The following is a 14944-nucleotide window of genomic DNA, read 5'->3' on the forward strand; positions in this document are numbered from 1 at the left end:
AACAATGTCACTGGGTCATTCCATATCACCTGCCCCTCGATTCCTTGTTGCTGGTCTCTGCCCACCTGCCCTTCCAATAGCATCACTAAGAAAGTATCAACCTTAGCACAGAACCTCACACATTGAAAATATTCAATAAATAGAGAGGACTTCCTTCCTGGACCATCACAGGGGATTAAAATTCTCTTGAATCATCAGGAGCTTTATCTCCAGAAGTTTGAAATAAAATACCCACCACCTGCTACCAACACCAACCAATTTAACACAGGAACTAAATAATACCCCAGCCCCAAAGAGTAAGAAAGACAATTTCATGAAAGTGAGCAGTACAGAGTAGCAGCTAAACCCACCATGTTGGTGTCAAACCTGAATTCAAATCCTTGCTCTACCTCCTGCAAGCTCTGTGATTATGGGTGAATTACTTAACTTCTCTGCATCTAATTTCACAAGAGTGCTGTGAAGATGAAATGATTCACTGCATACACTGCTTCGTGCCTCACACACTGGGAGGGCTCAATATGTATTAACAATAGTTTTTATTGGAGGGCCTCCATTGTAGCATCCCATGGGTGCTCCACCATCACCTCCCCACCCCCAATTAAACCCTGTCTCTTTTCCCTGTCCCTTATAAAAAATGACCTTTCCACCAGTGCTTCACTCTTCAGCCTGGTTAGCTAAGCCTGTGATGTTGCAGTGTCTGATAATGGAACGCTGACTTTTTTTTTTTTTTTTTTTTTTTTTGGCTGCATTGGGTCTTCGTCGCTGCGCGCAAGCTTTCTCTAGTTGCGGCGAGCGGGCTACTCTTCGCGAGCGGGGCTACTCTTCGTTGCGGTGCGCGGGCTTCTCGTTGCAGTGGCTTCTCTTGTTGCGGAGCACGGGCTCTAGGCGCGCAGGCTGCAGTAGTTGTGGCATGTGGACTCAGTAGTTGTGACTGGCAGGCTCTAGAGCGCAGGCTCAGTAGTTGTGGTGCACGGGCTTAGTTGCTCCGCGGCATGTGGGATCTTCCCGGACCAGGGCTCGAACCCGTGCCCCCTGCATTGGCAGGCGGATTCTTAACTACTGCGCCACCAGGGAAGTCCTCCTTGTTTCATAATAGGAGGGTTTCAGGCAAGGTGGAAGGCCAATACAGAGGGTACCTTGAGCCTGAGCGGCCTTCTAAAGGCACCTTGAGAATCACAACTCTTTGATGCCACCTCCAACTACTCCATGTCACTTCTGTGGATGACAGACCTGGAGCTCAGGCTGCTGCCTCACTGGAGATAGGACATATGGTAGCACAGGGAGGGCTCTTGATGTTGAGGGACCAACAAAGTGGAATCAGGAGCCAGAGAGACCACAACCCAAATCCCGGCTCTACCACTGCATAAATCGGGGGTATTAATGCCCAGCTCCCAGGCTGGCGAGCATAGAGGAGGGAATACTTTTACGTGTTGGTGTCCCCGCAGCCCCTGCCTTCCTGTACCTGGACCTCTGCTGGCCTCTAGTGGCCACTTGGATAAATTGCACAGAGAGTTGGCCTGAAAACCGGCATGTGGGAGAAACTTTGCCCCAACTTCTGAATTTTCCTAATACTGGGATTCTCAGCCATGACAGACCCATAACTCCCTTTCCACAAAATATATTTTGTGTGTAGTGTCGTTGTTGCTTCCGAGGCTTCAGCATTCATGATGAACTTACTTCAGATTGTGTGTGACCGCTGGGTACATATACTTGTCCCTGTGGGATTTGTCGTTGGATGTTATCTAGACAGAAAGAATGATGAAAAGCTAATTGCCTTCCGGAACAAGAGTCTGTTATATAAAAGGGAATTAAGACCCAGTGAAGAAGTCACCAGGAAGTAAAAGTTGCTGCTGAATTACAGAATGTTCACATTTTTTAAAATATAAGAGAAATAAAAACACATTCATCACTTAAATATATATATATAGTGTAATGATAGTAATTTTTAAAGATTTTAAGCACTTTATTGACATATTTATAGTGTACAATTTGCTAATTTTTGATTTATGTAAATTCTCATGAAGCCATCATCTCAATCACCCCCCAAAATTTCCTTGTGCCCCTTTCTACTCCCTAATCCTCCAAAAAACTACTGATCTGTTTTGTCATTATAGATTAGTTTACACTTTCTAGAGTTTTCTATAAATGGACTCATACAGTATATACTCTTTTTTTGGTCTGGCTTCTTTCACTCAGCATAATTATTTTGAAATTTATCCACGTTGTTGTGTGTACCAGTCATTCATTCCTTTTTTTTTTTTTTTTTCTTTGCGGTACGCGGGCCTCTCACTGCTGTGGCCTCTCCCGTTGCGGAGCACAGGCTCCGTCTGGACGCGCAGGCTCAGCGGCCATGGCTCACGGGCCCAGCCGCTCTGTGGCATGTGGGATCTTCCCGGACCGGGGCACGAACCCATGCCCCCTGCATTGGCAGGCGGACTCTCAACCACTGCGCCACCAGGGAAGCCCCATTCATTCCTTTTTATTGATTTGTTTAATCCATTCATAATGACGGTAAATTTAAAAATCAGCATAATGCTTTAACCATAATATAAAAGAGAAACTGGGGGAAAGTAATAAAATAATAGGTAAGTTCTATGAAGATGCACAGGTATGATTACACTAAAACATATAATGATGTAGTCACACGATTTACCTATACATGCAGTTATATGAGCCCAGTTCTTTGCCAGGAATTTTGGTTTGACTCCAAAGGCCAGCAATTGGCCACCCAATGCAAGAGGGTCCGAAGCTGGGTGGATGACGTGTGGGGACTGAGTTTAAGCAGAGAAAGTGGACACAGGCAAATTTTAGCTCAGTGGAAAGATTCACTTCTCGAAGGGCTGACCATCAGGGTGGCATGCTTCTTTTTGAACTATGTGAATGATGTGTCTGGACTGGACCACCGTGGAATTTCTCCAGTCTATTAATTACTCAGACTTATGGACCTGCTAAGGTCCATATTTGATTTTTCAAAGTCAGGTGTGTATTTCACTCATCTTGCATTTCACAGCACAATCTAGGAGCTTCCATTGCACTTTCCTGAGCAGAGACATGTCTCCCTCCTTGCTCCCAGGTCCAGCAGCAGGCAGTGGTACTTCTCAGACCTGCTGGGGGTCCCCCCTTAGGACAAAATATGATTTTATGGGAGAAAGTGTTTGGCAATGCTTTGGGGTATCAAGGCTTTAGAACCTTCAGTTATATTTACTTTCTTGGATAATCTACCCACTGTGTTTTTATTAAAGAAATCTGTTGCTTGCTGGTAACCCTTGGCTTCCGAGTGGCCAGTCCTTGCAAGGAATTCACTCCAGAAACTTTGAAATATTTAGTTTACACAACACTAATGCTACAGAGAAGGATCCAAAGTCCACAGTGGGACACGTAATATTCAGGTTCTCTAGTCTTTGCTTCTTAACTTCGTTTTTAACTCGTCACCCAATATTTCCCCCTGAAGCCAATTAAACACGTTACACTTTCATTCTTATGTTTCGCTTCCTTCTGTTTTCCTTGGGAATGTTTTTCTTCTACTTTTTCTAAGTTCTTGAGTTGAATGCTCAGTTTGCTTGTTTTATGTGAATGAAAGCAGTTAAGGTTATGAATTTACTTCTAAATAAATTTCAGACACTTAATATATTAATGTCAGTTTCATTGTTATGCAAACCTGTTATTCCAGATTTTAATTTGCCTTTGACTCAATAATTATTCAGAGGGGAAAAAGTGTGTGTGTGTGTGTGTGTGTGTGTGAGTGTGAGTGTGTGTGTGTGTGTGTGTGTGTGTGTGTGTGTGTGTGTGTATGTATGTTTCTGTTAAAGTTATAAGAAACTGAGGTTTTTAAATTATAGCCAGAGTACGGAGCTTACGTAATTCCTCCTTTGGGGACAAATTGTGGTATTATTTGTAGCCTAGTTTATAATCAATTTCGTCACTTTTCCTGAAGTATTTGAGAAGGTATATGTTCTGTGGGGTAAAGTACAGGCCTAAAAGTAAAGTCAGAAATTCAGTCTTATGAATATATGGTTTGAATATGTCTCAGTAGTGACTGTCTTTTCATGTATTTTTCCTGGAACACAGGTTACCTGTCAGATCTGCAAACTCACCTTTTTCAGCTCTGGTGTCTTTGTCCCAGTTTAAGGCTCTAATCTTTATCATCCGTATCCATCCTTTTTTTGTCCCATTGTTTTCCACACGTCTTTCTGCTCTGCATTTGAAGAACTTCCCACGTGTGTGATTCCAGCCTTGATTGACTCTTCTGCCCTGTGGATTCTGTTCTTCCTGCCTTCAATACAGATTTCATTTCTGTCACTGGATTTTAGTTCCTTGTATTCTGCATTTCAGCCAGCGGTATCATTTGGGGGTTTTCTCATATTTTATTGAAAACTCAAAGCAGACACTTCCTTAACTTTTCCTCTGGTTTCTATAGCAATTTATTGCCAGAGCATACTTTTCCAGTATTGCCATTAAAACTGACAAGTGGAGCCCCTAGCTGGGCCTGTGCTTAGTGCACCTGCAGACAAGATAATTAAATTAAACCACAGGATGCCTCTGTTACTCCAGATCTGGCACTCAGCACTGGCACAGCACGACTTAACCCGAAACATCCGCTCTCTTGACTAACAATGTTTAGGCCCTGGGGAGATGCTTCTTTACATCTTACCCTATGTTCATGGGGAAAAATGCAACTGCGTCTAAAGGTTTGATGAAAGCTTAATGACTCCTGCTTGGTACAATTTCAGAGTCCAGAGATGCTTTGAGCAGAAAAGAACTTAGGAAAGAGAAAAGACTAACTTGTCAGAGCTTTCCTCTCAGGTAGCTTGAACGCAATAGATTTGAACACAATGAAATATCATTTTCTAGTAGTGCTGAGTGGTACCATTCTTATTTTCATGTTTCTACTCATGGTTCCGGAAGTACACAGGAATTAGTACAGTATTTGCCTCGGTTGTAAAAAGCTGAGGAAATTTTTGTAATATTGCATAAATCACATTACATATTACTCTTAAATTTTTATATATGTTTAGACTTCAGACATAACATGATACTAATTCTTTACATTAGCAACAAGATGGACATTGAATGCTAGACTTATGAATTGTAACATTTTCATTTTAAAAGTTTTAAATTAAAAATAGTTTTAAAATTAATTTATAATTTAAATAAAATTTAAGTTAAATTTTAAAATTAAAAGTTACTTAATAAAATTTAATTAAGCTTTCAGAGAGTAAAAGAAAGTGTTTGGATTTATATAAATAATTTGATATAAAAATTTAATATTCATTCATTTTAATTTGTATTTTGCCTTTTGAATTATTAGATACCTTTCAATATTTTAAAACTAATTTTTGGAAAACAGAAAATTAATACATTTTTCACATAAATTTATATTTTTGATGAAAATATATTTAAAATTTTGTACTTTGAATATAATTATGTTTTAAATTCTTAAATATATTGAAAAATCTTGATAATAGTAATATAATTAGTGATTGTATTGAAAGGGAGATAAGAAAAATAAATTTCATGGAATAGTTATAATCCTTTATGGATTATGTATCTGTTTATTATTCATCCCAACATTGTCAGCCCATTAACAGAGCATCTAGACATGTGGAATAAAAACTAAATTCATTCATCTTTGACATTTTGCTAACCTTCAGTCATATATAAACCATAGCTTCATACACATTTTAAAATTTTATCCTTTTAAAGGAATGTTTGTCAGAATATGAGGATAGAAAATATTTTAGTTAACAGCTTGTTAGTTTGATTTATAACTTGTAAATATTTATTTAGACCAATGATCTGTGGCTTCCATGTCTTCTTGTCCCAGGTTGCAACATTCAGAATTTATCCTTGGGTCCCAAGTTGGGTCCCAGGTTGGGTCCCAGGTCCTTGAATGGGTAGGAATCCTTTCAGGGCTCATGTCTGTCACAGTTGGGTGGTGGGGGTGGAGGGTCCCTCTGGTCCCCCTTTGAGTGCTGCCATCATCCCCTCTAAGACTTTAAGCTGCAGGGACACCCTCCCCTGGCCCAATTTCCAGCATGTGGTCCTGGGCTATGGAAGCCTCTCCTCCTACCCAGGTCTCTAATTCTACACAGACATGGTAGTTTGGGTCATCTGAGGCACCTGCGTATTTTTGGCCCCAAACGATACTTCATAAAGTGGTACCCAGAGAATACCCTCCTCCCAGAGTTCAACCTCCACCAGGGCTCCGGCTGCCTTCACATCCCAAGATGCAATGCGCTGCTGTCCCACTGGGGAGGTAAGTCCAAAGCCAGAGGGTATGGGGCATCACTGCCCACTTAGAAAGCTCTTCCTACTTCCTTTCTGTCAGACCTTATCACCCTGTTTCAGAGGGTGGAGTGAACATCAGTAACAGAATTTTCTCTTGCTTCCTTTTTGCTATAGTTGGTGGAAATGTCTCCCAGACTTCGTTGACAAATGATACTAAGATGTGTGGCCTTCATGGGGAGGTGACAGGTTGTCAGGTCACCACTCCGTGGATGGTTAACCCCATGCTTTCTCTCCTGGATGGTCTCTTTTGGTTGTAAGTGACAGAAACTCAACTCAAACATGTTTACACAAGAAAGGACATTTATTGAATCATAGGGTAGTAGTAAGGGCAAAAGGGTGTTTAGGTTGCAGAAAGGGTGGACCCTGGGGCTGGAATCCTGTCTGGACTCTGATCCCTGTTCAAGGAGGCTTATTCTCTCGGATGGGCCGTATCCACGTGATTCCAAACTGTCCGCCTCTGGCCCCACACCCAAAGTCTACCTGGGAGAAGCTGAGCTGCTCTGCCTAATTTCAGTTCAAGATACACTGGTTGGGGCACGGGCACACCCTGTCACCTGGAGTGCAGGGCCCTGTGACTGTGGCACTAAAGCCCCATGGGGGAAGGAGTTCCCTTAAAGGTGGTACTGTTCCCAGAAGGGAAGGGAGGTGCGCAGACAGAACAACCAGCCCCCTCTACCCTATCCCACAGTTGTCACCAATCCCTCCAGGCCCACCTACCATTTCTGCCTGAAGTTTGGCCTCAAGACTGAGCCAATTTGCATGTAAGACCAGAGTATTTCCAGGAGAGTGATGACATCACAGAACTGGGGTTCCAGAAGTTGGGGATGGCTGAGCACTCCCGTCTTCTTTAGAATATGGAGAGCGGTGAGCTGGGCGGGGCCACAGGGTAGTCCATGAGGAAGAGGAGGCTCCTACCCAAACGACTTTGTTCTACAGATTCTCCCAGAAAGCCCTAGGCCGGCTGGGACCTGGGGTCAGAGAGGGATAGGAGAGCGGTAAGCTCGGGAGGGGAAGTTGGGGGTACACCTGCCCGAACCACTTTTTCCCCAGGGAACCCCAAGAGGGGCCTTCATGGGCAGAGATGGAGCTCCCTGCTTTCCGAGGTTCAGTGATACCTGTCCCTGTAGGACCCTACTGAGTCAGGGCAGAGTAAGGTTGCATGAGACACACTTATACTAAAAACTTATTTGTTGTTTGTCTGAAATTCTAATGTAACAGGGCACCCTGTAATTTTATTTGCTAAATCTGGCAACTGTAGGGTGGAAGAGAGAGGCAAAAGAATGGTCGCAAGCTCAGGCTGCAATGGAGTGAGTCTTAGGAGACAAAATAAAACATCCGTGAGGAGACAGGCATCAGGGTAGCCATGTTGTCCAAGAAGCTGCCTGACTCATGAAGCTAGTGGATGGAGGAATCCTCAGGAACATACACCTAGTTTAATGGGAAAGATACACACACACACACACACACACACACACACACACACACTCACACCCCTAGTGATAGAAATAGCCTCATTCTTTGCTTTCATGGCATTGATCATTTTGAAGAACGTAGGCCAGTTATCTTGTAGATTTTCCCTCCATTTGGCTTTGTCTGCTGTTTCCTCAAGATTAGCTACAGGTTATGCATCTCTGGCCAGAGTGCTGCATGAGTGATGTGTGTCCTTCTCAGGGTATCACATCTGGGGGCACATAATCTCTCTCTGTCCCTCACTGGTGGTGTTAATTTTGATTACCAGGTCAAAATACTGTCTGGTTTCTCCACTGTGTTGTTACTGTTTTTCTCATGCAATCAAGGGGAGATACTTTAAGACCATGAACATACTCAGCTCTTCACCAAGCTTCCCACCCCCTCATATTTAGCATCTATTGATGATTATTTCTTGCTCAAACCAGTTTAGGATGGTTTCAAGATGGTGATTTTCAAACTTCATGACTACCAACACTTTTATCAGTCAGCATTTTCTTGTCAAGAAGAGCTCCCCTTTAATCCCCATTATGTATCTATTTATCTATTACTGTTATGAACTCATGGATTCCTATCTCATTCAGTGGGTTATAATCTGTCACTATCATCATTTATTTTGATGGTCAAATTGTTCCAGATTACCTTGGAAACCATTATGCATTGGTTTCACATATATGATACCAAAAGCATATGCAACAAAAGAAAAAAATACATAAATCAGTCTTCATCAAAATTTACAAATTTTGTGTTTCAAACAACACCATCAAGAAAGTGAAAGGCGGGACTTCCCTGGTGGTGCAGTGGTTAAGAAACTGCCTGCCAGTGCAGGGGACACGGGCTTGAGCCCTGGTCCGGGAAGATCCCACATGCCACGGAGAAAAAAAGCCTGTATGCCACAACTACTGAGCCTGCGCTCTAGAGCCCGTGAGCCACAACTACTGAGCCCACATGCCACAACTACTGAAGCGCACGTGCCTGGAGTCCATGCTCCGCAACAAGAGAAGCCACCTCAATGAGAAGCCCACGCACTGCAACCAACAGTAGCCCCCACTCGCCACAACTAGAGAAAGCCCACGCACAGCAACAAACACCCAACGCAGCCAAAAATAAATAAATTTATTAAAAAAGAAAAAGAAAAGAAAGTGAAAGGCAACCCACAGAATGTGAGGAAGTATTTGCAAAGCAAGTATCTGATAAGGTTCTAATACCCAGAATATATAAAGAGCACTTACAACTTAATAATGAAAAGACAAACAACCCAACTGAAAAAGTGGGCAGAGGTTCTGAAAAGACATTGTACCAAAGTTACACAAATAGCCAATGAGCATGTGAAAAGATGATCAACATTATTAGCCATGAGGCAAATGTAAATCAAAATCATAACGTGATACCAGTTCACACCCATTAGGATAGCCTTGGTCAAAAAGACAGTTAATAACTCTGTTGGTGAGGATGTGGAGAAATTGGAACCTCCATACATTGCTGATGGGAATGTAAAATGGTACAGCCGCTTTGGAAGTCAGCAATTCCTCAAAAGTTTAAACTTTAGGTCACCATGTGACCCAGTAATTCCCCTCTTTGGTATGTATCCAAAGGAATGGAAACATTTGTCCACACAAAAACTTGTACACGAATGTTCATAGCAGCATTATTCATAATAGCCAAAAAATAGAAACAACTCAAATGTCCACAAACCGATGAATGCATAACCATATTGTGATATATCCTTACAATGGCATATTATTCAACCGTGAAAGGGCATGAAATATTGGTACATGCTACAAGATGGATGAAACCTTGAAAACATTGTGAAGTGAAAGAAGTCAAACACAGAAGACCAGATATTGTATGACTTCATTTATATGAAATGTTCAGAATATGCAAATCTATAGAGATAGAAGGTAGATTATTGGTTGCCAGAGGCTGGAGGGAAGTGGAACAGACAGTGAGTGCTAACGGATATGGGGTTTCTTTTTGGGTTGATGAAAATATTCTAAAGTTGACTGTGGGATTGGTTGCACAGTTCTGTGAAAAATGATTGACTTGTATACTTTAAATGAATTAAGTGTATGGTATGTGAATTATATATTGTGAATTATATCTCAGTAAAGCTGTTACCCGAAAAATGCTGTCCCAGATTTGGCCAGTGGGTACCCCTTTGAGCTGGCTCTCATTTCTATTTGACATGCCCCAGCATCATTAATTTTAGACTAGGAAAAACAAAAACAGAAACAAAACAACAGGAGACCCCCCCCCAAAAAAATGTATTTATAAAATAATACATGAGGGGAAAGAGAAACAGCCAGGAGGGGGGCAGTGAGTAAGCGAGGACATGTGGTTGCTCTCTCCAGATTCCCCAGAAGATTCTCTCTCCTGGGAGACCCTAGGACCCGCAGGCCTTCCTCTGCTCACCCTCCACTGCGTCTCCTCCCCTCTGAGGATGACGACCCTGCTACTCATCTCCTTGGTCAGCTGTCTCGTTGCCATGAATCAAGCCAGCCTCATCAACCGATGTGACTTGGCCAATGTGCTGCACCAGGAGGACTTGGATGGCTTTGAGGGCTACTCCCTGAGCGACTGTGAGTGCCGTTTCCTCACACCCTCACACCCCTTTTCTCCTCCTCTCCCGGTCATGCCCTCCGTGGCCATCTTTCTTTTTCTCTCATTTGTTTTTCAAAGTCAAGTTCAAAAAGTAGCCCTCTCCAAGAAGCCTTTCCCAACATTTGATATTTGTTCCACGATTCTTAACTGAGCACTTATTATGTCCCAGGAACTACTTTAGGCGCTGGGGATACAGATATCAACACAGCTCCTTCTCTCATAGTGTTCACATTCTAGGGGAAGAGACAGCAAGAAAGAAACACACAAATATATGAAGTGCTTCCTGGTGGTGATAAATGCTATGCAGAAGAGTAAAGCAGTGGGGAGTGATGGGTGACACTGTTCTAGAGGGGGAAGTCAAGGAAGGCCTCTCTGAGGAGGTGACATTGAGCAGTGCTGAATGGAATAAAGGACCTAGTCCCCCAAACATCTGGCGGAAGAGCATTCCAGGTGGAGGGAACAGCCAGTGCAAAGGTTTCGTCCTACTCCATGGTAGTGATAGCTCCCTCTTGCCCAGAATTGTAAGGCACGACTGCCTTATAACACTCTCTCCTTTCATCTTGCTTTGTGGTTTTTTTAGGTACATATCTTCATTCTTATTCTATAGGCACCTTGAAGGCAGCCTCTGCATTTGAGCCAGCTAAAGGTCCCTCACTGGGTTTTGCACAGTTTCTGGCACGCAGTAGGTGATCATTAAGTGCAGAAATCATGCATGGACAGATGGACGGATGAGTGGTTGTACTGATGGGTGGATGGACTGAAGAATGAGAGGAGAAGCTAATGGGTGTTTCTGGCCCACTAGCCCCATCTAGCCTCTTAGGCTTTGTTCCTTTCTTCTTTTTTTTTAAAAAAAAATTAATTAATTAATTATTGGCTGTGTTGGGTCTTTGTTGCTGCGTGCAGGCTTTCTCTAGTTGTGGCGAGCGGGAGTTACTCTTCGTTGAGTTGTGCAGGCTTCTCATTGCGGTGGCTTCTCTTGTGGAGCACGGGCCCTAGAGTGCGTGGGCTTCAGTACTTGTGGCTCGCTGGCTCTAGAGCGCAGGCTCCGTAGTTGTGGCGCACGGGCTTAGTTGTCTTAACCCCTGCACCACCAGGGAAGCCTGTTCCTTTCTTCTGATTCCTCGTCTCCCTTTCTCCTCCGTCTTCTTTGTCCCTCAGCTTGGCCCCCCGTCTAAAAACCCTCTTCTCCCTGTTCTAAGGGCTGTGCCTGGCTTTCGTGGAAAGTCACTTCAACATAACAAAGGTAAAAGAAAATACAGATGGCAGCTTTGACTATGGCATCTTCCAGATCAACAGCCACTACTGGTGCAATGATGACAAGAGTCACACGGAAAACATTTGCCAAGTGGACTGTCAAGGTCTGGCCAGGGCCCCAGGGTGGGAGAGGTGAGAGAGATGACCAGGCTCTGCTCACGGGACCAACCTTCCCACACACAGCCTGGAAACAACCCCAGAGGATTGGTTCAAGGAATCAGGGAATCCCTTTGCTGAGCAGAGGGTTGACTCGTGTCCCTAAATGCCTATAGGAGGTTCTGCAGTGTGCTAGCAGGGTCCAGAGAAGCTCTGCACAGGCAGTAGCAGTAGAGCAGTGCAGCAGCCAGCATTTACTGAGAGCGTATTATATACTCAGTACTTTACATACATAGCTCATTTCATCCAACTTGCCGTGCAGTAGAAACTAGTATGATCCCCACTTTATTGGTGAGCAAACTGAGGCTCATAGAACCAGTGCTGAATGCCAAACTGGTGGCCCTGAAGGCTCAGCTCTCACCACCAAGTAGAGCTGCCTTTGGCTAATGGTCTGACCGAAGGCCAAGTGCAAACTCCCACCTCAGGGCTAATCCAGGAGGCTCCACAGGTCCGTGATTGTGTCCCCCATCTCCTCCTTTGTATTCTGATTAATGGCCCTGGGCTCTTCACCTGAAGAGCCTCCCTCCTCAGGCAGGACTTTTCCTTCGTCTCTGTGCTGCCTCTTTTGGCATTTCCTTTCCCTAGAATCCTCCACACTTGGGGTGAACTACCATCCATTAGGAAGTATGGCAGTAAACAGGCTCAAATCTCAGACCTCCTGCCCCTCCTGCCCCACCCCCCAACCATCCCCAACCTCCAGCAGCCATTGTACGGATGTCCAAATGGGCCTCTGAGGGGGAAGACTTGCCTCGTCCGGAAGTTCTCAGCCACTGGGTGGCACATGCCTTGCAGGGAGAGCCAGTCTTCGGGACTGTCCCCTGTGCTCTGACGGGTATTCTCTTTCTCCCTTTCAGAATTGCTGAGCCTCAATCTTCTTTCAAACATCAACTGTGTGAAAAAAATTGTGTCCGGAACAGGGGGGATGAAGAACTGGTAAGGAGGCCATGGTGGGACGAAGTTAGTGGGCGGAGCCTTAAGAAAGATGTAGTGACAGAGAAAGGGACAGTAGGCCAGGACCTGACCTTTTCTACAGCCTAGAAAAATGTGGGATGTGGAAGGGCTTGGAACTCCGACTTAGAAGACCTGGGATCTGGCTCTTCCTCTGACACCGTATTAAACAAAACTCTTTTGGTTGCAGGAACAGAGCAACTTGAGCTAGCTGGGGGAGATTTATTCTGAGAGGACAAGGTGTCTTGCTGAGCCCACACGAGGGGTGCAGCTGGGCCTCAGGAAGAGGGTGGAAGCAGGGCTGGAAACTTTCCTTTGCAGGTTTCTGCTTCTCTTTGTGCATTGGCTTCATTAATCCCTCTGCAGACCAGCTTTCTCTGCTCTACAGTCCACCAGACAGACTATGTCCACCCTGAATCTATGGGCTAATGTCCTAAGCGACCATAGAGACTAGCTAGGCTCAGTCCCAGTCCAAGTGCCTGGCAGGGAGGATCTGATGGGTTCAGCTTGGACCCTGTGTCCCAGCTCCATTCATTCAGCTACAGGCATGGAAGAAATTAAGCAACATAAACATGGCTGCCACGGGCCCTCTCTACATAATTGGCAGCAACATTTTCTATAAAAAGTGTTGCTGGGCTTCCCTGGTGGCTCATTGGTTAAGAATTCGCCTGCTAATGCACGGGACCCGGGTTCGAACCCTGGTCCGGGAAGATCCCACATGCCGTGGAGCAACAAAGCCCATGTGCCACAACTATTGAGCCCACATGCCTGGAGCCCGTGCCCCGCAACAAGAGAAGCCACCGCAATAAGAAGCCTGCGCACCGCAACAAAGAGTAGTCCCCGCTCGTCGCAACTAGAGAAAGCCCGTGTGCAGCAATGAAGACCCAACGCAACCAAAAATAAATAAAATTGATTCTTAATAAAAAAGAAGAACCAATCTTCTTTCTCTCCACAGGGTAAAATGGAGGTTGCACTGTGCAGACCGGCCACTGTCCTACTGGATGACAGGATGCCACCTGGCATGAGACAGGGAACAGGCCTGTGGTGGAGTCATTCCAGAACTCCTCTCCTCACTTGGGAATTCTTCATTTCTTCTTCCTCTTGCCTCCACCTCATGTTATTTTCTTCCTTTCCCATTTACAAATAAAACTGACCAGAGCCCCAGGAATAAATAGTTTTCTAGGGCTTCCTCCTTGTTCCTATCCAGGCCCAGGCCCCTGGTTCCTGACTGTCATTTGCAAACCAAGAAGACCACGATGAAGAATTTTCTATATTTTTGGAATTATTAAAGCATTCCTTGTGCAAAGAATGTGTTAATTTAGTCATGATTAATCCCAGGTATATTTGAGTACATAATAGAGTATGAGTGTGCTAAGTACTAGAAAAAGGGTGATAAATCTGTAAATATTGTTCATGAGGTGTTCATAATCTATCTGGAGAAGATTATGGGGATCTTCTCCATACACAGATAATGGATACAATGAATAAATGGATACATACAATGAACGCAATGGATAATGATATGGATAATAAATCTATAATTATTGGTTTGAAACAGTATCAAGATCTAAGTAATTCCTCCAAAGTCAACAATTCTTGAAGTAAAAGAGCTCAGAAGTAGGTAATGGGTGGGGCTAAGTGTCTGCTATATTGAGGTGGAGAAAGTCGTGGTGGGGATGCAGAAATGTGCTGGATGATTTGGCGGTACTTTAGGAAAATGGGCTAGAAACCAGCTTTTTAAGAATTTCATACTAGACTGTTGATGGCTTTAATGTTATGCCTTGATTTACCTATTTAAGACTCATGCAAACACTCAAGTCGAAGGATTGCATCTTTGGTGGTCATTTCTCACACAGAGTCGGGAAATCTAAGTTTTTAAAGTTCAGTGGATAGTTAGCGCTAACTACTTAGTACTCTAGTCTTCTCTGGGAGTTTGAAGATGAAGCCAGCTGCTGTAAAGATGTCCGCACCATTCGATCCTGTAAACTCACACTCTAGACTCTACGCTAAAAATACACTTGAATAGAAACGCTAAACTTCAAAACTTCTGGGCGCGCGGGTTGCGGAAGGGGAACTAGAGGCAGAGGCAAGCCCGGAGTGGGAGGGGCGAGGGAGAGGTCCGAGCACCGCCCCCGTCCCACTCCCACCGAGCTGGCTCCGCCCCTCAGGCTCCCATTTTTGAAAACGCGCGGGCGCGCGTGCGCAGGCGCAGTCCGCTTGCGCCCCGAGC

At 44.3% G+C, this 14944-nt stretch overlaps 1 protein-coding gene across 1 annotated transcript; it reads left to right on the top strand.

The window, feature by feature from the left end:
- Positions 1-10195: 10195 nt before the first annotated feature.
- On the top strand, positions 10196-13739 carry LYZL6 (lysozyme like 6). The gene is made up of 4 exons (XM_059997626.1): positions 10196-10334; positions 11556-11714; positions 12621-12699; positions 13670-13739. Exons 1-4 carry the CDS (start codon positions 10196-10198, stop codon positions 13737-13739), a joined length of 447 nt encoding a protein of 148 aa, XP_059853609.1.
- The last annotated feature ends 1205 nt before the right edge of the window (positions 13740-14944 follow it).

The sequence above is a fragment of the Delphinus delphis genome, chromosome 19 (genome assembly GCF_949987515.2).
Source record: "Delphinus delphis chromosome 19, mDelDel1.2, whole genome shotgun sequence".
NCBI classification, from domain to species: domain Eukaryota; kingdom Metazoa; phylum Chordata; class Mammalia; order Artiodactyla; family Delphinidae; genus Delphinus; species Delphinus delphis.